The sequence below is a fragment of the Kryptolebias marmoratus genome, linkage group LG23 (assembly GCF_001649575.2).
Source record: "Kryptolebias marmoratus isolate JLee-2015 linkage group LG23, ASM164957v2, whole genome shotgun sequence".
NCBI classification, from domain to species: Eukaryota; Metazoa; Chordata; class Actinopteri; order Cyprinodontiformes; family Rivulidae; genus Kryptolebias; species Kryptolebias marmoratus.
In genome coordinates, this window is record NC_051452.1 from 15,185,953 (window position 1) to 15,207,846 (window position 21,894).

The 21,894-nt window shown below is 37.1% G+C and overlaps 2 protein-coding genes across 2 annotated transcripts in view; one reads left to right on the forward strand and one right to left on the reverse strand.

Moving 5' to 3' along the window:
- The window catches only part of stk24b (serine/threonine kinase 24b (STE20 homolog, yeast)), a 34,701-nt gene extending 31,299 nt beyond the window's left edge, over positions 1 to 3,402 (forward strand). Inside the window, exon 11 of the mRNA XM_017426853.3 lies at positions 1,589 to 3,402. Coding sequence (XP_017282342.1) covers positions 1,589 to 1,625 — 37 coding nt within the window. The 3' untranslated portion in view covers positions 1,626 to 3,402. The remainder of the gene's footprint in view (positions 1 to 1,588) is intronic.
- A 2,781-nt stretch (positions 3,403 to 6,183) lies between these two features.
- Positions 6,184 to 21,894, reverse strand: part of slc15a1b (solute carrier family 15 member 1b) — an 18,262-nt gene continuing 2,551 nt past the window's right edge. The window contains exons 4-23 of the mRNA XM_017426858.3: positions 20,435 to 20,576; positions 19,205 to 19,324; positions 19,013 to 19,112; positions 14,461 to 14,551; positions 14,282 to 14,365; positions 14,088 to 14,170; positions 13,921 to 14,007; positions 13,748 to 13,837; positions 12,874 to 12,918; positions 12,749 to 12,781; positions 12,577 to 12,665; positions 11,407 to 11,488; positions 11,216 to 11,332; positions 10,255 to 10,386; positions 10,111 to 10,157; positions 8,496 to 8,603; positions 8,302 to 8,416; positions 8,069 to 8,206; positions 7,777 to 7,884; positions 6,184 to 6,980 (exon numbers count right to left, since the gene is read on the reverse strand). Of these exons, the coding sequence (XP_017282347.1) occupies positions 6,741 to 6,980; positions 7,777 to 7,884; positions 8,069 to 8,206; positions 8,302 to 8,416; positions 8,496 to 8,603; positions 10,111 to 10,157; positions 10,255 to 10,386; positions 11,216 to 11,332; positions 11,407 to 11,488; positions 12,577 to 12,665; positions 12,749 to 12,781; positions 12,874 to 12,918; positions 13,748 to 13,837; positions 13,921 to 14,007; positions 14,088 to 14,170; positions 14,282 to 14,365; positions 14,461 to 14,551; positions 19,013 to 19,112; positions 19,205 to 19,324; positions 20,435 to 20,576 (2,051 nt within the window). The 3' untranslated portion in view covers positions 6,184 to 6,740. The remainder of the gene's footprint in view (positions 6,981 to 7,776; positions 7,885 to 8,068; positions 8,207 to 8,301; positions 8,417 to 8,495; positions 8,604 to 10,110; positions 10,158 to 10,254; positions 10,387 to 11,215; positions 11,333 to 11,406; positions 11,489 to 12,576; positions 12,666 to 12,748; positions 12,782 to 12,873; positions 12,919 to 13,747; positions 13,838 to 13,920; positions 14,008 to 14,087; positions 14,171 to 14,281; positions 14,366 to 14,460; positions 14,552 to 19,012; positions 19,113 to 19,204; positions 19,325 to 20,434; positions 20,577 to 21,894) is intronic.

A 21,894-nucleotide genomic window follows, 5' to 3' on the forward strand; every position in this document is an offset into this window, starting at 1 on the left:
CAGAGACAGAGCTTACCACCATTTTTATTTTCTGTTTCCACCGCTGAAAGCACCAACTTTAGCACCAATAAACTGGTGCTGTCTCAGCTCCAACGCTTTCCTGGACCAGAAGAAACATCCACTTTTGTCAAAATCTAGCTCACAGGGACCAATAAGTAATGAAAATGCTGTAGCACCATGTTTAAAAATAGTTATTTTTACTTTTCGTCTGGACAAAACAATAAAAACACTCAGCTTCACCTTTAATAAACAGTGAGCAAAGTATTGTAATAACACAAGCTTGTTGTTTTTTGTCTTGTTCTGTTTGTTCACTGCAACTGAATCTATAAACACTGATTGAAGCACCATTTACAAATACTCTCCGCTCTTCTAATAACACCAGCTGGTGTTTATAGGTCCCTGCCTAAAAGGTGGATTGTAATTTTTCTTTACAGCAGAATTTACAAATACTGATCATAGATCAGAAATGCTTGTCGGCAGAGTGTTCACAAACACCGACTGTTGTTTCAAACAGTGCTTATGAAATAAAAGGGTGATATTAAGACATCTGTTTGGAGGAACAATGACAAACCCTGTGATCTGGGTAGATAAACAGCGATTAATTCTGAACAAAATATTTACATATGTGATGTTTTTTCTTTGTATTCACAAAAAAAAACTAAAATCAGTAAATGTCATATCACAAAAATACTTGAAATGTCTAAATGTATGTGCATTAAATGTAGAATTTAATTCACTATATCATCATAATATCAGTCATTATATCTACATGAAAGCAAATCAAATTTCAGTAAATTGCATTTCTCAACAAACTATTTACCACTTAACATGTTACTGTTTCCATCCAGGCGACAGTTTATCATGGTTTAGGGTGTGGCTAGTTTTATTGCATGGTACAGCACTGAAATCTGGTTGTTTTAGTCAAGATTATGCTAAAAAATGTTTTCCCTTGCGATTTTTAAAATCTCTGCTGTGGGCCAGGCTTGAATATTTTAAATTCCAGGTTTATTTTCATTTATTCCCATAAATTCCTGTTAACCCGTGAAAGGTTTCCCAGAATTTTGCAGCCCCAGTCTCTACACTATGATACTTGAGGGAAATTTAGACAAGAGAGGGAGGGCCAACAACTAGTTATGGATAACCAAACTAGTTCTTAACGGTTTATTTTTATATACCCGCCCTAAGACAGGTTGTATGATGTTATGGCGCCATCCGTCTGTGGGCAATGTCTTGTCTGAGCTCTAAGTTGATAACGTTTTAAGGTATAAATGTCTGGACATCTCATTGGTCAACGATGATTCCTGCTGATTTCAAGGTTACAGGTTCAAATGTTAAGGTCAAATTGTCTGTGGATTGTTGTGTTAGGGAACTCAGGCTTTAGATTTTGATTACTCTGACAATTTTCTGACAGGTGTATTATGTACCATTGGCAGTACTCTTGCTCTAAAAGAACTACGTAGTTAAACTCCAGCTCTGGTTTAGCACTGGAACCTCTTTAGTGGAAACACCCTGTTTGGCAAACAAAAGTCACGACAGTGACAGTTTCAGATGATAACAGCTTGTTCCATTCTTGTCTCTCGTTTCTTAGTTTCTCCACAAGCAGGACATCCTCTTCCTCCCCTTAGAGATTGGCTCTCTGCCCCAGCCCTGCTCTCCCAGGCCCTCATGTCCCATCAACACCCTAACCAGGCCAAAGGGATAAATGTCCATACCAGCTGGACACATTTTTGGGTCTCATTTGGGGGGAGAGGCGCTCAAAAATAATAATAATTTTTTAAAAAAAAGGACTCCAAAACGGATGAACTTCGCAGAGCTTCTTTTCTTCATTAATAAGAGGAGATGTTGGGAGGCTGTAGCACGCTTTGAAAAGGCTACTACGGGACAAGACTCAAAAGTGTGAGCAACCGGCCGAGAAAAGGTCCAGGCTGTGCACGTGCGAGACTCCTCCAGCCTCACGCAGCAGAGCCTCTGCATGGTCTTTGCTGGATGAGGAGCCGACTTCAGTTCCTTCCCCTTCCCCCACTCTTAATGCTGGCGTCATTTCCTCTGAGAGCATGCTTCATAAACCTGCAGGGACGTTCTCCAAGTGTACAAGCTGTGTTAAAAACTCCCTGTTTAGGCAAACTGCAGCATTCTTAATGAAACCTCAGGTAAAGTGCTTTAAGTCCTCCGGGGCAGGGGGGGCGCCATGCTGTACATGATTACAAGTTACAGAAAAGAAATCACTGTGTACAAAATAGTCATGCTCATTTTGTAGATATGGATAAAGTTTAAAAAAGTAGTTATTTAAACATCTCAAAAGTTCCTTCAAGAGAAATGACAGAAAATGCCTTGCCTTTTTTAGATACATTTGAGCATTTCATCACAGATTTAGTTGGTTTTCTTTTACTTGTCAGTATAAATCATCAGTGTTTTGTTGAATATTTCAAATGACTGAATTCTAATCTTTCACTTCAGTCTCCTGCTGAATCATCAAACTAACTATGATACCAAGTTTACTTTTAGAGGAAGAAGTGTTTTTCCTTCGTTTTTGTAGTTGGGAGGAAAAAATGTGTTAATGTTTAAAGAATTAAAGAACAAAACAAATGATAGCAAACAATTTTTTGGGAACAACGGTGGCTGTTTTTTTTTTCTTTTTTTTTTTTTGGAAGTATTATTTGTTTTGTTGGCTTAGCAGTGCTTCAAAACTTCAGTGAATACGAGGAAAAACTTTCATGAACAGAAGGCAATCATGACACTTTGCTAACGGCCAAGTTAGACAGTAATTCAGAACAAGCCAACCTGCAACGCTTATAATCCTCACTGCAGACATTTCTCTTCACACCGCCACTCGCTATAAAAGTGCCATGTCCACTTTTATGCTTTCACTAGATGTTCGTAGTATGATTTGCACCTTTTTTTATTTCCCTTTAATTTTCAGTTCAGTTTTGTGCACTTTGAAAGTGTCAAGTATTTAAAGAATCCTGTAAGAGGAAAAAGAAATACAGTTGCTAATAGCCATGTTTTACTATATATGTTTACTTAAGAGTACCAGAATTTACTACTGTGCTATTGCAGCAATAATGTTGAAGAGTTGCATCAAGATGCACTTGTCAACACAGGGATTGAAAAGAAATTAAGAAATATCTGATATTTTTATAACAGCAAAGAGTTAAGTATGGAAATATGGAATGCTTTATGGATATGAGCATCTGCCTCTGGCAAAAAATATATCTATACCTTTCAGACAAAACATACTACAGAAATAAAATGTGTACATTTGGTCTCCTTTATCATAGCTGACGATTTATAGTACTGTATATAATCTTTGCTTGTGTCATTTGAGAATTCCCAAGTTAAATGTAAGCTCCTTGTAAGCTTTCAAGGTGACATGAGAAATAAAGGTCTAATGCTAACTAAGAACTTTGTGTCTGGTTTTTAAACTTCTACTGGAACATTTCAGAGTACTTTACGTAAACAAGCAGATTAACCCCACCCTACTTTAACGCCTAAGTCTAATGTAAAAACCAAAGTCTAATTCTTTATTCAAACCTTAGGTCACCTAAAGGTGAAATTAAATAAAATATCAAAATAATGAGTTGTCATGTTTTTCTTTTAGTTAAACAGAATTGTAAAACACTCCATTGGTCCATTTCTCGGATTTAAAACGTTAATGACTTTTTAGAGTTCTTGTGTCAAAATGCCGAAGTGGGCTGATTGTGTGGGCGGTGTTACCTCCTTGGTTGGTGACATAGAAGGAGCCATGACCAGACTGCTGTAGGACACTGAGGAGGTTACTGTCAATGTTTATCAGAAAATGGAAGCAGAAGAAGAAAATATTATTAATAGGAGTACTAGTTTGAAAACATATTTTATTTTTTGGTCTGAAGTGATACTGTCTGGAACTCGAACGCCACATTTCACAAGAGGAGCCCCTGAGCTTCACAGTGAGGTCACACAGTCTTCCAATAGTTTCCCATCCAGACAGCTAGAGGCAGCTGGTGGTGGTCTGACAGGCGGTGGTTCTTCTATTGAAGGTTTGTGTTTCAGGTGGTCTTCTTCAAAACGTTAACTTGCCAGTAAGCAGACTTTGGGTTGTAATTTAAACTAACCACATTCGTCCAATTTTCTTGTCCTTTAGGAAGCTGAAGATTGACACAGCTGTTGGAGTTTTTGGTCAGTTTACACGATTAATTGCAACAAACTGAATCATTTCACCCCCTCACTATTCCTATTTGCTGTTTACTGCCTTGTTGGTGTTCCTGTGTTTCGCTCTCGACACGTCACACTTCTGAGTCATTATTGAAAATGCCAAAGAGACACTTGTAATTATTTTGATCTTTTATTGTTAATTTTAAATTAGTGTATATTTTTTAAAAGGAGAGACTCTGACTTTTGATTTATGATAGCCTCAAAATACTTTTCACTTGACATTTAACCCTTCAATAAACCCACTTGGTGGCCAATTATCATAGGTTGAGCCTTCCTTGAGTGAGGGTAATGGACAAAACACCCAAAGAACTGGAGGTCCACCACTGATTATGTGTTGCAAAATTCTAACAAACCTTATCACACTTTGATCACGAAATACGATAAACCTGATCATTTAAAGAAATGTACAAGTCCTGAGCTAAACAGAGGGAATTGGATCATTCCTTGCCTTTGACTCCTAACTCCAAACAGTTTCAGTCTTTGGACCAATTCAGGAGAACACTTCAAGATGGAAAAACCACACCTAACACCTGAAGGGTGTGGTTTAAGATGTGATGCTTTTATGTTTTTGTTAGAACCAGACCAGCCCCACATTCCTACACTGAAGTTTTGGCTGCTCTTCATCAATGAGTCAAATGAGTCAAATTTTAGATAACTTGAATCAAATTTCTTTGATATTTTGCACCTTTTGTTTCCAACAGGTTCTATATAGACTTCGCTGATGCTGTTTAACCAGCCGCTATCATATTCATTAACTGTTGTCTACGACAGTTTCCTCAAGGGTTCTCTAAATATTCTACATTTTTTATGAAGTTTTTCCATTCAAAGACAGTATCGTAATTTGCCTGAACCGTTCACCTTCCTCTTTAGGTTTTGATCCTAGTTCAGCATATGTCAGTTTATTAACTTGTTTTGTAACTAGTAAACTGTTGATACCAAAATTTCTTCTAAGAAGTAGCTACTATGGGAATCCTGAGTACCACCAGGGGTTCTTGTTTGAGAACATGATCATGAAGTTTCCATTGTGAAATTCCATCCATTCATGTTTTTACCTGCTTTTCCAGCTTCCAAAGACCCTGCGGTCTTTGGAAGCTGGTGCCTGTCGCCAGTGGTCATTGGGTGAAGGACGCAGTACACCCTGGATATGTTGCTATTCTATCAGAATGTAGAATTAATATATTGATTCTCTGGATATTGTAATGGTTCAAACTGTGGCATTTCTACTTTTAACTTTAATGATCTTGTCCCTTCTACAATCCTGAAACTAATCATACCAAGATTATATATGATCTTACCTATGTGTTTTTGCCAATACTATTCCTGTTTTAAATCTCTAATCCTAACTGATTGTCTTTAAAAATCTCCTATATAACTCTAAAGCCAGTATTTCACTGACCTGTGACTGTTAACCACTAGTTGGTGAACAGCATTCGCAAGGGAGTCCTCAAAATGTTTTGAAATCATCGCAATTTCCTCACGCGAGTCACAGGGCCTTGCAGTCTTGTTAATTGAATTTTGAATGGTTTTCGAAAAACTTTCTCTCAAAATAGTTGTAGAGTTGCCACATGTCTCAAATCTGTCTCAAAGACTTCTTAATTTAGTTCCTGTAATTCTAGGGAGCTAGAGATGCATTTTGACACCTGCATGGGTTCTCTGCTTTGACAGGAAAATTGATTCTACAGCCCTGAATGTTCTGGTCAAAAACCACATAGATGATACTAGATTATTTGCAAAACTGGTCTAAATCTGCCTGTCATTTCAAAAGTTTACTCCAGCAGAACATGGTGGTGGTTTCCAAGTTTAGTGGGCAACAAAGTAATGTGCATGGCCTAGAAAACTGTCTTGCAAGTCATACACACAGCTCACTGGTTAGTTGGTTCCAATCAGTCAGGCTGCAACAGAAAATTTGTCTATTTTCTTAAACATGAGACAGCTCACCTTTAAAGTTTTACACACAAAAAATATATGCCTATATATAAATATAGGCACCAGTTGATGGATTCTTAACTTTATTTTGTTCCTTTATTTTTGTTCCATCACAGACAGTACCTTATTAGTGTCTTTATTGAAGACTTTAATGAACAGCCATAACAACAGCATTCTCCTGAACCAAAATGAACTGTTAAACATTTCTTGCTGACTGAGCAGTCTTAGATGTTGAATTTTTACCACCAGCAGATGTTCATCATTTACATAAGGGAGCCATAATTATTTTTACAATACATACAATACTGAGGTTGGAAATAAATACAGATATTGGAATGGTTTCTTAGTACATCAGCATATTACAAGAACAAAAAAATGTTTTTGTTGCAAAGACAAATTAGTCAAAGCATAAATTATCAGCTAATACAGAGCCAGGGCTTGAGTTTTACAAGAAATTAAAAAAAAAAAAAAACTTATTCTCTTCAGATTTAGAACTTGGATTACTAAAATCCTTCTCAAACACTGTCCACTCAGAGTAACGACAACTTTAGCCCCATCAGGTCATCCCATCACTAACAGCTCAGGTAATAACTGAGTACTAACAGAACCCAGCAGCTTTCATCTCAGAACTTGCAATTACCATCAGAGCTGGAATCAGAGCTCCTCCTGTTCTCATAGTGGTTCTCAACCACGTCTTTCTTTGCCATTTCCAAATTCTTCTTCTTCTTCTTGTCTTCAGGCTCCAAGAAGGCAAACTCGGCTTCTACCTTGGCAGGGTCAGTGTAGGTGTAGAACATGGCCATGATGGCAAAGATAATGCACACCAACACCAGCAAAGAGGCAAACAGGATGTATTCGGCCCACTGGGGAAGAGAACCACACACATGCCGAGCTCAGAAAAATTCTTTCACATTGATATAATATGACTTTCTCGCTAAAATTTAGCTGAGGAAGCAAGCTGGGTCGTCAAATATGAAAACTGGGATTAAAGGGATTTGCTATTAAAGGGATTTGCTTTTAAAGGGATAGGTCATCCATTTTTTGTGCTTTTATGTAGAAAAGTTATGAGTAACTTTTCCCTAACTGTTGTAAAAAGCTATTTGAACAGCCTCAGGTTGGAAAAATAGTTAATAGAGTTTAAGTACAACAGGACTGATGAGCTAAAGGCTAGTCTGAACATGACCAAGACCAAAATGAATGGCTGCCTTTTTTAAATAACTTTAATCTCCAAAATTTCTGAGTTGTTTGATAGTAGGTTCACTCAGATTAGCCACTATTAGCTTTTTAATACATTCCAAGCAGACCCACTTCCACTGGATACAAACAATTTTTCCAACCTAGGGCTGTTCAAAATGTTTTCCTTTAACAGTAATAACTGGAAATAATCATTATTTGCAGGACCCTATCAGTCTCTCACATTGTTGTGAAGGATTTTGGGCCCAATCATCTTTCCCAATCATGTTTTCTTCATTGAAGTCGGTGCGTTTAACATGAGGCCTGTACAGTCTGAGATGGAGACTTTTTGTGTGTAATTTATCTGCTCATTGCAGGCTCTGATTTGTCAAGAAACATAAATGTTTATTTAAGCAGGAACACTAAATATACTCAGCTTCGTTTATAGCTTGTCCTAAAGTCAACAAAGAGGCTCAATGCACTCACCTGGTCTGGGAGTGTTGCAGCCTCTGCGACAATGAGCACAATGATGTTTCCTACTGCAACAGTTAATAACCAACCAGCCTGCAGCACAGACTTCATGTTGGAGGGTGCCTGGACATCAGAAAGAGATGGATTTCAAGCTGCATTAAGCATAGAATAAGACTTTCTATATTCAGCATCTGTGGTCGACCTGACATCAAGACAGATGAAAGGGGTTTTACACTTATGTGCTTTGGACTGTTTTCATAACCCTTCTTTTTTAAATGTTTTCTGCTATTTAAGGAGAGCACTTCACCTGTGAATAGGAGAACTCCAAGCCTGTGACAGAGAAGACCACCTCTCCTGAAGTCATGAGGAAATACTGAGGAATCTGCCAGGCCATGTGGATGGAGTTGGGCTTGATGTCCTCCACTTCCTTTATGTTCCGCGCACACTATGATACACATACCAGTTTCCACAAGTATTAGTTGATGTCCAAACTATCCCACCATATCTGTAATGTGACTCAAAAATGAATTCATGAGTTACATTTTCTCCAAAGGTGAAGGTTGCCGAGATGATAAGCGTGAGGGAGCTGCCGAAGCCCAGCTTTCGTTCAAAAATACACTCATTTCCAGCAAAATCCTTGATGAAGAACTTAGCCCTGCCAAAACAAAAACCCCAGTCAGAGCAGAGAACCCACTTTTCTAAAACTGTGGTTAAAAAAAAGAAACTAAACTTACGCTCCCTCTGGTATGTTAGCGTATTCAGACATGTTGTTAGAAACAATGTCCACATAGCCTTTGTCACCTACAGTTATATTCACAGTGGAGCCGAAACCATTGAAAAATCTGAAGCACACAAAAGGTGAGAAAACAACAAAGTAGTAAATATTTCTGATTTTAAAAATGTGGACCTCAAACTATAAAGTGCATAGTTTCTCATGTGTTACGTTTTTACATTGTTGGTAAGTGACTAACTCTGACAGCTAACTTAACCAATGAGCAGAAATTAAGCTGCTGCACCAAACTGACAATAACTTAGCTCTAGTTGGGTGATATTGCTGATCTTGTTACAGTCATGGGAAACATAGTGTCCACTCTCTTTTAGTTTTAAGGTTTTATGTAAAAAACTAAACATAAATTAAGTATGTTTGTTGAAAGAAAGCTTCTTCCCTCTAAAAAACATGGCAGCATGTAAAGTTGTATCTGAATGAACCACAAGACTTATTGAACAATGACCAAAAGCAAAATGTTTACCCATAATGCGCTGTGCCATACTGGAGAAAAAAAACAGCAACATCATATCAGCACTCACAAACTCTTCAGTTATCAAGCACAGTGGTGGGAAGCTAATAGTTTGGGCTTGTTTTGAAAACATTTAAGACAGCTCCTAAACTATCAAGCATGGTGGTGCAGGGTTGATTATTTGGGCTTGTTCAGTGCACCTTATTGAGTCGACCCTGAACTCCTCTGTAGACCTAAGGATTCTGGAGTCAAATATGAGGCCATCTGTTTGGCAGCTAAAGGTTAAACCAAAGTGGGTCATGATGCAACAGAAAGATGATCCCAAACACAGCAGCTAATCTACAGCAGAATGGCTCATAAAGAAAAGGACCAAGTCAGAGTTCAGAACCTCAGCCTGACTGAAATGCTCTAGTGGGACCTTCAGAGAGCTGAGCAGAATCTAATGCCTGCAACTGCCAATGAGCTAAAGCAAGGATGAAAAGAAGAGTGGGGCAAAAATTCCTCCACAATCATGTGATAGTCTGATAAAATCCAACAGAAAACCACTACTGAGAGTTATTGCTGCTAAAGGAGGTCCCACAAGCTGCTGGATCAGGGGCTGAACTTAGTTTTTCCACAAACAGCTTTTTGTTAAATAACTAATTGAACAATAACTGAATAATTGTGCAATCTGATGTGTTTTGTTCACTTGAGGTAAGATTTTAATCATTTTAAAACGTTGTGAAGACCAGATTATGTTCTTGTATTTTATTGTGTTCTAATACAAAAATCTGGAATTGAAAGAGGGTGGACTTTATTATTCACATGACTATACATTTTCTTCAAAGGGGCAGACATGTTGGATTTTGAAGTCGGGCCTAAAGAAGATTCCCCTGGTTTTTCAAATAAGAAATCTAATTTTAGGGAGCGTTAAAAATGTCTTTTCTGGTTTTTCAGTTAAAAATTAATATATTTTCTTCTGTCATTTAACTTTAAAGAAGTTAAAAACAAAATTTTTTGTGTTTATAGAAAGGCTAAACCTCTGAAACTTAAAAAAACAGTATTTTACACAGACAAGAACATTAAAAACAATTACACACTTATTGTTTTTAGTAAATAACTGAAGGATCACCTGATAGCATTCGCACCCTGCTCTGGCTTTTTGTTAACGTCTCTAAACTGAAGAAAGAAAAATACTTCTGAGAACAAGTTTTGTAGAGAACAAAACATAAATGTGAGTTCATTTTGACTTCAAACTTTCTGCTTGAATACTTACCTCCAAGTGCCTGAGTTGGGGCCCATCTTCAACTATGACAATAGTACTTCGAGTGCCATCTGGTAAACTAATCAAATCAAGGGGACCAGACTCCACAGTTAGAGTAAATGGCTGTGCAAAGGTCATATAATCCTGGTCGGGCATAGAGAAGAAATCATTAGTCACTTCATCCTCCAAACCAAGTTTATGTGAACTTAAGGGTTTAGTAACCATAGCTAGAAAATGTAGAAAACAGGCCAAATCCCATTTCTTCCTGTTACTCCTACATCTATCCTTTTCCCTTGAACCTAAATTGGAAAACATAGTGGTTAAAACATTCCACTGCGACATGGGATATCCCTTTAAGAAGCTGTCACCCAAACATTTCATATAAATAAACAATATCTTCATATATAGCGTGTAAAACTAGCTATTGAGCCTGCAACAGACTTTTTTGTGGCAAGAATACCAAACGTAATTCATTGTAATACACAAAACTAGATTTTACATTTGTTGAGACAACTGTTGTTTGTTCTAAGAAAATATGTTAACATGAAAATATGACATATTTATCATTTTTTATTTGTAATGAATAATTGATAATATTAATCCTAATACACAGATAAATCATATTGAAATTTCAGTGGTTTTTGTGACAGTAAAATATTATTTTACAGGGAAACACAAGGCTATTTTCACTTTTTTATGATGTTAAGGATGACTGACACTGACCTCAAAGGTAGTACACAAGAAAACATCAAACTAAACATGTAAGTCGTTTTCTGTTTGTGTAGTTTTTTTGCAAGTAAAATTATTTAACAGAAAATACATTTGTGTATTTATTTATTTATTTTGCAATTTATACTCCTTCATTTGGAGTTTGTGATCTCAAAAATAGACGTGCAAAATGTACATCTACAAAGTAAGGGGTAGGGGTGAAATAGGATTTGAGCCTAGTCTGTGTGTTCTTGTATGTTAGTACCGTGAAATTATCCAATTTAATATCATGGGATCCAGCTTTTACTTCTAGGGACCTGTTAACCACGTTGATGAACTTTACTTGCCCCTCAGTGCTCGATGGGAATTTAGGCAGCGTGTTCTGGAAGAAGAAGGAAACCACACCTCATGAGGTTCATGTTTAAGTTCTCTTGTCAACATGTATGTTTGACTCACATCAATCTGTAGCTGAACCAGAGCAGCACACACAAAGGCAAGGGCAGCAAGGAACATTCCCACAGTCATCCTCTTTAATGGGCTGTAGAATGAAATGTAAATACACATTAGAGTCCCTGAATCTAAAATAGATACAGTTATACAGTGTATGGACCACTGGTTTCAATATACTAAGGCCCCATCTATACTCTGAATATTTTTTTACATGTTTTTTTTTTCCTTTCATCCATACATTCTAACAAATTAAAAGACTCATGCTGAACCACAAGGTGGTGAGAATGTCCATATCAACAACATATCAAAACACTGAGAAAGAACATTCTTTGCTTGACTAAAGATTCTCCCAAAACTTGCTTGTCCCCATACAGTTCACAGTTTCCTCTCAGTTATTAACTATTTCAGGAGTCGATTAAAGTTAGACTGCAATAGGAACAGGATAAACAGAGACAGACCAAGGGGGAAAAAAATACACCACAGCTTAATATTTGTTTTTGATTGTTGTTCTTTTTTATAAGACAAAACCTCCTTCCACAAATTTAGCAAAAAGACTGAAATACCTATACTGGGTAGGGGGAACATCCACAATAATAATATATTAAATATAACTCTTAGTTATTAACTATTTCAGCACACCATTTAATAATAACAGGATCAGGATAAAAAAAATGGTAAAAATGGTTCAATTTGCTGAACCAGAATCTTCTCTTTTTTAGCATTTTTAGCCTGTGTATTAGCAGCTTACACAACTACAAAAAAACAGTTAAAGTTTAAAAAGCATGATCAAAAATATAGTTATATTTACTTTGATTTGGTACATCATCAAAAGAAAAAACCTATTGTGTTTTTCTTGTCATTGACATTGTTTTTATCATGCAGCATCTTATTTTTTAAACTAAATACTTTCTAAAAAAAATACAAAGTATGGTGCTGAATGATTAATCAATCAATTCATTTATAAAGCGCTTTACAAACCAAAAGGAACTGAAGTGCTGTACAGGTAAAATTTAAAAGAAAATAGAAGCAAACCAAATAATAAAAAACAACAAGTAATTAAATACAATATTGACAGTATAAACATTAGACAATGATCACTAAGATTTTCTTCTTTTTTGAGTACTGAGGAGCCAAATACATGATTAAACAGATAAGAAGACTGAACAGTAAACTCACGTAAAGTTTAATTTGCATTTGGAAATCAGTGGGTAGATCACACTGTCCATGATTGGGACGAGAACCAGGATCAAGATAGGGTTGACAGTCTGGTAGGAAGAATTTGGGTTAGTATGATGTAATTTCATCAGTTTACATCAGCAACCAAGAGGAATCAAGACAAGAGTCTCACCTGCATTTGGTCAGGCTGGATTACCATCAAACCCTGTTAAAGAGAAAAATAAAATCTCCTTTTACAAATGTTATTTTTGTGTGTCTTAAGCTCACAAGTTAAGGCCAAAAAACAAGAATACTTACAAAGTTGCCATCCATGGTGGTGGCCTGGAGGGTCCATCTTGAGCCCTATGGATAAGACACACTTTTTGTTTAGTTTTTGTGTACTGCTTTCTGAAGAAAAAACATCCATCTATTTTCCAATGTTTATCTGTCAGGGTCATAGAGACAATAGGTCCAGGAGGGAAACCCAAACATCCCTTTCATCAGGGACACTCTCCAGCTCGTTGTGGAGAATCTCAAGGTGTTCCCAGGCCAGAGAGGATACATAATCCCTCCAGCAAGTTCTGGGGTCTCCTTCTAGTGATACACACCGAGAAAACCTCCAGAGGGAGACACCCATATCAGATGCCCAAACCACCTCAGCTGACTCCTTTTAATGCGGAGCAGCAGCAACTACAATCAGGTCCCCCAGAAGAGCTCTTCACTTTACCTTTAAGGTTGATCCCAGCTGCCCTATGGAGGAAGCTTATTTCAGTCGCATGGATCCAGGATCTTGTTTTTTCAGTCAATCTCCATAACTCATGACCATAGGTGTGGGTTGGAATGCTAGTGAACCAGTAAATCAACAGCTTTGCCTTTCAGCTCAGCTGCTTTTTCACCACAGCAGACCAGAGCAGCGCTCTCATTATTGTCGATGAGGCCTCAATTGGTAGATTAATCTCCCACTCCATCCTACCAATACTTGTGAACAAGACTCCCTGATATCTGAATTGCTTCATTTGGGACGAAGACTTATCCCTAAGTATTGACTCAGTGAACAACCTCTACAGGTTATTATTGAGATTGGCTTTTTTGAGTTTTAAATGACTAGCTGGATAATGGAACCAAGATCTAAAAGAAAGAGGCCAGTGAAGATATTTAGAGATGAACTATTACAAACAGAAGTTGTTGTTACCTGCTGGTCAAAGAGAGCCCAGAACATTGGCAGTGGAATGTAGAGAAACAGCACCTTCAGGACCATCTTCACCTGGGCAATCAGGAGTTTCTAGACCAACAGAGACAATCACATGAATTGGTTTGTTGTGATGTTTCAATTTGCCTGTGCAAACTATAGCTTCCTGCACCCACATCATATTTCTCCTCAGCCCAGTCCATCCAGTGCTCTCTCTTTGGATACACAGAAGAGCGATGTCTAAAGCGGTTCTTGATAGCAAACTGCAGACAACAGAAAACCCACCAGTAAGAAAATACTGCATTCAAACTTCTTTTGAAATGATTTTTGAAGAGCCACTTACCGAGATGCATGTGCAGACTTTCACCAGTATGTTTCCCGCCGGAGGGACCTTACTGTACATCCCACTCCCAATGATAAATACAACTACAAACACACACATACACAGGGCATTTTTTACAGTCTGTTGTGTTCACTGCACTCATCATTTCATTAAGCCACCATGGGCACGAGATGTGTTTGAAACCGAGTCCTTACTCAGAGCGACCACCATGAGAGCAGCAGGGACACCGAAGGCCAATGGGTAACACTGTTGCTGGGTGTGAATACCACATTTCTGAGCTGGGAACCATAGAGCATACGGTTAAACACTATATATGAGAAAGTGATGTACAGTACATTGAGAATTTATGATCAAATTTAGTATGTTGCCTTGCCTCTGAGGATGGGGGTGATGACAGTGGACAGCAGACTTCCTGCATTGATAGACAGGTAGAAGATGGAGAAAAAGGTGCTTCTTTGTTTTTCCTGTTGGATATGACAAGTTTAATAAGTTACTTTTTATTGAAGACAGTATTCATTTCCAGTATTTCACTTGAAGTAGACATCAGTCTGAACAATCCCAGTTTGAAGAATTAGGAAGAAAATCTCAAAAGGCAATCGAGCTAAAGCAAACTGAGAACCCCCACAAATGTTTTGAGACATTTTGAAGACTCCCTTGCAAATCCATTCACCACCTAGTCACCAACAGTTGCAGTCCAATAAGATTTCCCTCCATGGATTAAAAAGAATAAAGTATTTCTGAGATACAGGTTTCCTGTCACATCTACATTTTTTCAAATACTATTTTAAACTGATATATTTTTCTCTATATCTCTTTCTTCCTCCACATTTTCTTACAAAAACAAACACTAGGTAGTGAGAACATTCACATTAACAACATTTCAAAATAGAGAAAGATTTTTTTTTAATTCCTCTCAGTTAAAAAATATTACAGGACATGATCAAAGTGCAGTGGTAATAGGTTCCTGATAAGCGAGAAAGACACAGAATTAAATAAATGTAAAAACAACTTAACTTTTGTTTTGGCTTTTAACCCTCTCAAGGCAGGCGTTGTAACAACATATCTGATTTCCTGTTACTAAAACTTAATTTGAACCTGAGAGGGTTAAGGCACCAAGTGACTATGGGTGTGTGTGAACAGACTGCTGTGTGATTGTTTCTGAAAAGCTTCATTACTCCCATCCACACACATTCATTATAAACTGAGTTTCTAAAAATATATTATAAAGAAAGCCTTGGTTTGTGTCCGAACTGGAGGGGAAATAAATAACTGAAGTAGTGCAGAAGTCGCCTAAAACAAGTGTAGGCAGCAAGAGGATTAAAATCCTTTAGACTGGCTAATATATTGTCAAGAAGAGCATATATGAATGGTATGAAGGCAAAAGGCAGATTTGGTGACATGTCTTTATTATATCCTGCAGAACTGTATAATCTGATTACATTCTGATGCCAGGTCAAACTGCCCTTTATAATGACACAACTCTCTGGCTCAGATGAAGGTGCTACTTTGTATGGCAACTATACAGATAAGCGATTCTGACTGTATAAAGCATGCACTAATCTTTACAGCAGATATTTTCTGATGCCAGCTTATGGCAATAGGAAATGTCTTAATCGTATTGGATTTTTGACTAATATGAAAACTAATTAAAATTTTGAAAAAAAAAAATCACCAACCTTGGTTTTTCCTGTCTTAACAACACAGAACATGGAATATAACAGACTATAAGCATCCCTTTGCCATATTGATCTTGCATATATTGATATTGCATGTGTGGTTATTGCAATGACAATATATTTTCAACAAGTTGTTCAGTTTGAGTAGTGTTAAATGGCTGAATTTAGTTTTGTAATTAGCCACAGTTTGATTCACCATTAACTTGACTCCCGCATGAGAACTTCTCCCTGATTCTTCAAACTGAGATTGTTCACACTGCTGTCTAGTGCAGGTAAAATACAGACTGCTGATAGCAACTTAGTAAAACCCTACTTCAAAAAAATCCCACTCTGTCTTGAAAATTGTTTCATTTTATTTGAGTAAACTGTATTTTATTCCAACAGCCATTGTTGTGGTTAAATAGTACCTAGACTTTTTGTTCTGTAAACCATCACACCCTCCCAAAAAGGGGTAACTTTTCACAATAACTGTTTTATCTCTATCAGATCAATATCTGTAAAACTGATAACTATTGTTCAGTTTGCTAAGGTCAATTAGCTGAAGTAGCCATCTTGAATCTGGCTAATTCCAAAACTGAATCAGTTGTAGAGGTATGTCCAGGGATAACTTCCTTCCATATTGAGCCATTTAAAATTTCATGCTCTGTTTTCACTTGAAAGTTTTCCTAAAATTACTGTATCAAATTTATATTTTCAATTTCCATTTCTTTCTGAACTTTATTCTCATTGATATCTGAAAAATGCTGTCTGCCCTAAATTTTTTCCTCATTCTTGAATTTAAGAACAATATGTTTATAAAGGCAGAGTCTCATCTGCATTGTTACTTTTACAGCTATAATCTTTGTCCTTCATCTAGAACATTGTGATAAAGTCAAAGTCAGCTGTACTTATGGTTATTAGTTAATAAACAACTAACAGATGGAACAGAGATACAAAAAGTGCTGAGCAGACAAACTGATACCTAATTAATGTCTCTGAACAGAAGGAAAAGGTCAGTGCCTACGTGTACTTTTATCTGCATCATAATATGTGACAATGTACGTCCCAAAGAAATAACACCTGATAAAAAACATACATGTACTTTTGTTTTTGCCTTCGTGCAGAGGACTTGATTCAGTTTCCTTTCATAATTTAGCCTGTAGATTGGAGCGCTGTAATAAAGAGTGTTGAGCGAAGGTCTTTTGGAGTTTGTACTTAACACCATACTTTACACCATACAATTTGGTGATAGCATGTCCATTTCTGCAGCTATTCTGGGATGTTGTGGATCTGTTTTTGTAAAGAGCTACCAAAAGTAGTCAATGGAAGGGAAACCAGTCAGCTGAAAGTAGGGCTGCGATGCAGGTACTAAGCAAAGGCTGTTCCATGTTGTCCAATCTAACAAAAAAACCTATGCACTTCAAATTTGCTGATAAAAAAAGTGTATTTGGATAGGCACACTGTGCATCACAATTTGTTTTGTCTGGGACTATATAACCACAGATTCGTCAGCGTACCTAAATATTGCAAAAACACTCATGGCAATGGCCTCATTCACCGTGAAAACACCCACTGTTAAATTGCAAAAATGGTTCAAGAATGGTTTGAGGAACACAAGTCTGAGATGACTTGGGCTCAGTCAAATCAAGCATCATTTGGATGTACTGAAAAAACAAATCTGATCCCCACCTTACAACCTCCAGGACCTAAAGGATCTAGTACTAATGATTTGGTGTGAAATACCACAACCAACCTTCAGAGGTCGGATAGAGTCCATACTTTGAAGATCCCATGGTGTCGAATAATAAATGTTCTAATTTAATGGCTGGCTGTTAGTAATGACTGATTGGTGTGTTATAAAAATTCATGTTTCAATATTATGACAAAAATTGCAATATTTAGACAAGATGCATAGATCTGATGTCTAAAAAAAGGAATTATGTTTCAACCTCAAACTGGTCTTTGTTCCTGAACTGGTTCTTCTGAAGGCATTTTCAAGTCAAAAGATTGTTTTCTTCACACTTATTTTGCCCACTGCATGCATGCTCAAGATGGGAAATAAAGTCAAAGAGAAGATGCAGTCTGTTCATTTCCTAGGTTAACATCCATCCATCTTCTTCAGCTTATCTAAGACTGAATCACAGGGGTATTGGCTTAATCATAGGTCCCCAGACCTCCTTCTTTTCAGCTACCTCCTCCAGCTGATCTAGAGGGACTCCAAGATGTTCCCCAGGCCAGATGTAAGATGCAATCTTTTCATTGAGTCCTGGGTCTGCCCCAAAGACACGTCCCTTGGAAGGGGACGAGATGGCTAAACCACCCCAACTGGCTTCTTTCAATGCATCTCTACTCTGAACTCCTCACCCAATTCCTAAATATGAGTCTTGCTACTCTGCAGAAGAACATCATTTCAGCTGCTTGTGTTATTGATCTTGGTCCATACCCAGAGCTCAGGAGAATACCACCTTATTGGAATATAAATCAATTGGTAATTTCCTCAACTCTTTCTTCATCATGGCAGATCAGTACAGTGTCTGCATCACTACATACATTGTCCCAATCCACTTATGTAACAACCTGCTACGCCATTCTACCCCCACTCGTTAACAAAACCAAGATACTTTAATTCCTCCACATGAGACAGTAGCTCATTCCCAACCACGAGCTGGCAAGCAACTGTTTTCTAGTTGAGGTTGCCTCAGTTGACAGGTTTTATACAAATTGGCACATAAATGAATACCAATAGACTGAATCTTATTGTACCAAAATAAACCTGAATGGATTGGGTTATAATTGTAGTGAATTGGATTGTTTATTATGCTAAATTATGAGGATTGTTGTGAATTGGCAGGAGGCACTAATGGGTCAATTAACCGTAAAGATTGTTTCCTGTTTGAGAAAATAAAGGTCCTCTCTAATCCAGTTTATGTATATAGGTGGAGCTACAGATTTCCAATTTAGCAGCATTAGCCTCCTGGCTAACAGAGTTGTGAATGCTATTAAGTCCTTTTTAGCAAGAGAGAGAACAAGTGAAGTAGGTAACCCCCTGAACAGGGCAGCTAAGGCATTAGGAGCAATATGTGCTCCTGTTATATTAGAGAAAAAAAAGGTCCAACCAGATCCACTTTAGTCTGTGCACATTGATCCATGAAAGCAACAGCCCAGAGTTATTTCATTGGAATTATGCTCACTAAAAATGTCTGATCTCCCTGAAATCAGTTCTCATTTATATTATTTTTTACTTGCTTGAGTGCTGGAGCAACATCTAACCTGATCATCTTCAAACTGGTCTCCTCCAAAGGCAGCCACGCAGGGTTTGATGCCTCCTGTTCCCAGGGCAATGAGGATCAAGCCCAACACGGACAGAGCTCTGGGAGCCAAACACAGAACAGATGAAATGTTAACACAGATCTGTTAGTTTGGTTCTGTCTCATCATACAGCTCTTTGTGTTTTCAGCTCACATGTGGAAAGTCATGTTGTCAGGTGTGCCGTCTTTGTCTAGGTCTGTGATGTCATGGATCGCACCCACCGCCATGATGACCTGTCCCACTGCGTAAACAATGGACAGGTAAACAATGGTTCTGTGCAGAGGGAGGGAGGGAAGAGCAAGCAGTGGAACAGGTGAACATCAGCTTCAAGAGATAAGATAAACAAAGGTCAAAAATAAAACAAGAAACTTAAAAAGTTAACTCCCAGAGATATGCTTTAACCCCTCCATTACAGAAGAACCTCTTAAGCTTCATGTGTGGCAAACATGACCAAAAGTGATCACATTAACACGTTGAAAATGTTTTAAAACCATGTTTCCCATGTGCAAAACTTCTTTTACATTTTTATTATCACCTTCTGCCGAAGGCAAAATATATATTTTTGTTTGGGTCTATTAGTCTTTCGTTAGCAAAATATCTCTGAACAACTGAACAGATTTAAAAACTCTCAGAAAATAAGCACTGAATATACACTAAATGGCCACAATCAACATTAGGAAACACAAAAATGGCTGTAACTTAGTCAGTTTTGCACATATAGAGCTAAAGTTTGATGTGATAGTACCTGAGACTCATCCTCAACACAAAATCAGAGTACCAAAGAATTTTCACAAGATATGCCAGTATCGCGTGAGATTGTGCAAATCATCATTTACCAAAAAATGATTTATAAATTAATCTTGTGGAGACTAAAATCAAAATAAAATTTAGCACACTGGACAATAAATCTAAAGGTTTTAGACTAAAATAAGTCACAAGTCTTATTTACCAAGTTAGAAAATTTTGTTTTTGTGTTGAAATAACTAGAAATAAAATGACTCAATGTTGCATCTTTTACCTATTTAATTATTTTTTTCACGTTCTAAAAAGTATTACTGTTTATAAGGAACTGGTAGTGACCAAACATGCTAACTATGCTATAAATTTGTTATCCTTGGAAAAGGAAGAAAAAGCCTCAAAAATCTCGCAAGATAATTACTTGAAAAAAATCTTCCAATTAAGTGAGTGGACATTTAATTGTGTTAACTAAGCCATTAAGGCATAAAAACAAAATCTTGTCCATACCTGTTTTATACCCATTTTCACCCATGTAACATGTAGAGCTAGTGTAAAAAGAATCTGTAATAATATCTTATTAAAGATTACTGAACATGTTTCTTGAGCAAACAGCAGAAAGTCATCTTGTTTTATTTTGGGACTAACTTGAACTTTCCAAGCCATGAGTCAGCAATAATGGCCCCAAGGATGGGAGTCAGGTAGCAGAGAGCCACGAAGGTGTGGTAGATGGTGGTGGCAAAGTCATCATCCCAATTCAGGAAGTACTTAAAGTACAACACCAGCACAGCTACAGAGGGAAAGAAGTGAGGGCAGAAAATGTGGGAAAGCACAAAAGAAACATTTGGTCAAAACTTTGGTAATTTTATACATTGTCCTAATTTTTTAAGCCCATATAAGCACAGTTTTTGAAGTACTTGTACTGATTATTTTTCTATTTTATGCTATGTAATACCTACAGTACCACCTACAGTGGTCTGATATTCATATCCACTCATGAGCATGAAAGTTATATACATTTGGGACACAAGTTTGAACTTATTGTGGATTTTCTCAAATCCACACAGGGTCAAATTTACACATATAGGCTCAAAAACACAAAAAATCATCATCTTGTAATAAGTGATGTTAAAAATTCTAGAATATCATATGATTTGATAAGGCCTTTTATCTTTTCATGTTGTTCATGATTGACTGTTGCTGGTATTTTCTCTTTTACAGCATGAAAAGGATTTGTTTGACAGCATTCATTGGATTAACTAATACTCAGATGTCACCCTCGGATGAAACTGGTTGAGACGTTTAAGAACAACCCCAGGAACCATCAAAGTTCAAGCCTACCATGAATCGGAAACTGTTGGAACCTCAAGTTGTACGCACCAAGGAAGAAGCTCCTGCTCCAAAACACACATTCAAGTTTGATGGGCAAGCCAAATGGCTTCTGAAGAAACAAAGACTGAGCTATTTGGCCACAATGGAGAAGTATGTTTGAAGGAGTCAACATGAAGTTCAAAATTGTTCAAACCGAAGAACAATGTACCAACTGTCAAGCATGGTGGTGGTAGCATCATGCTTGACAAAAATTCAAAAGCTTCAACTTCACTTCAAATCAACAGCTAGATGATTAGAAATTGTTCACATTTGGGTGTTCCAACAGGACAATGATTCCAAACCCATCAGAACTGGTTTCCTGGTTTGGATGAAGCAGGCCATTCCCAAGTTCTGACCTCACCCTGATTGAAAATTTGTGGATTCTGAATAAAAGTCAAGTCCATGCCTGAAAACCAACCGATTTCAATGAACTCTACCAATTATGTCAGAAGCTTGTTTCATTTCATTTATCTTTTATTTGATAGGGACAGATACAAGTAACATACAGGTGCTGGTCATAAAATTAGAATATCATGAAAAAGTAGATTGATTTCAGTAATTCCATTTAAAAAGTGAAACTTGTACATTATATTCATACATTACATACAAACTCATATATTTCAAATGTTTATTTCGTTTAATTTTGATGATTACAAATGACAACAAATGAAAATCTCAAATTCATCATATCAGAAAATTAGAATATTACTGAAGACCAATAAAAACAAAGGATTTAT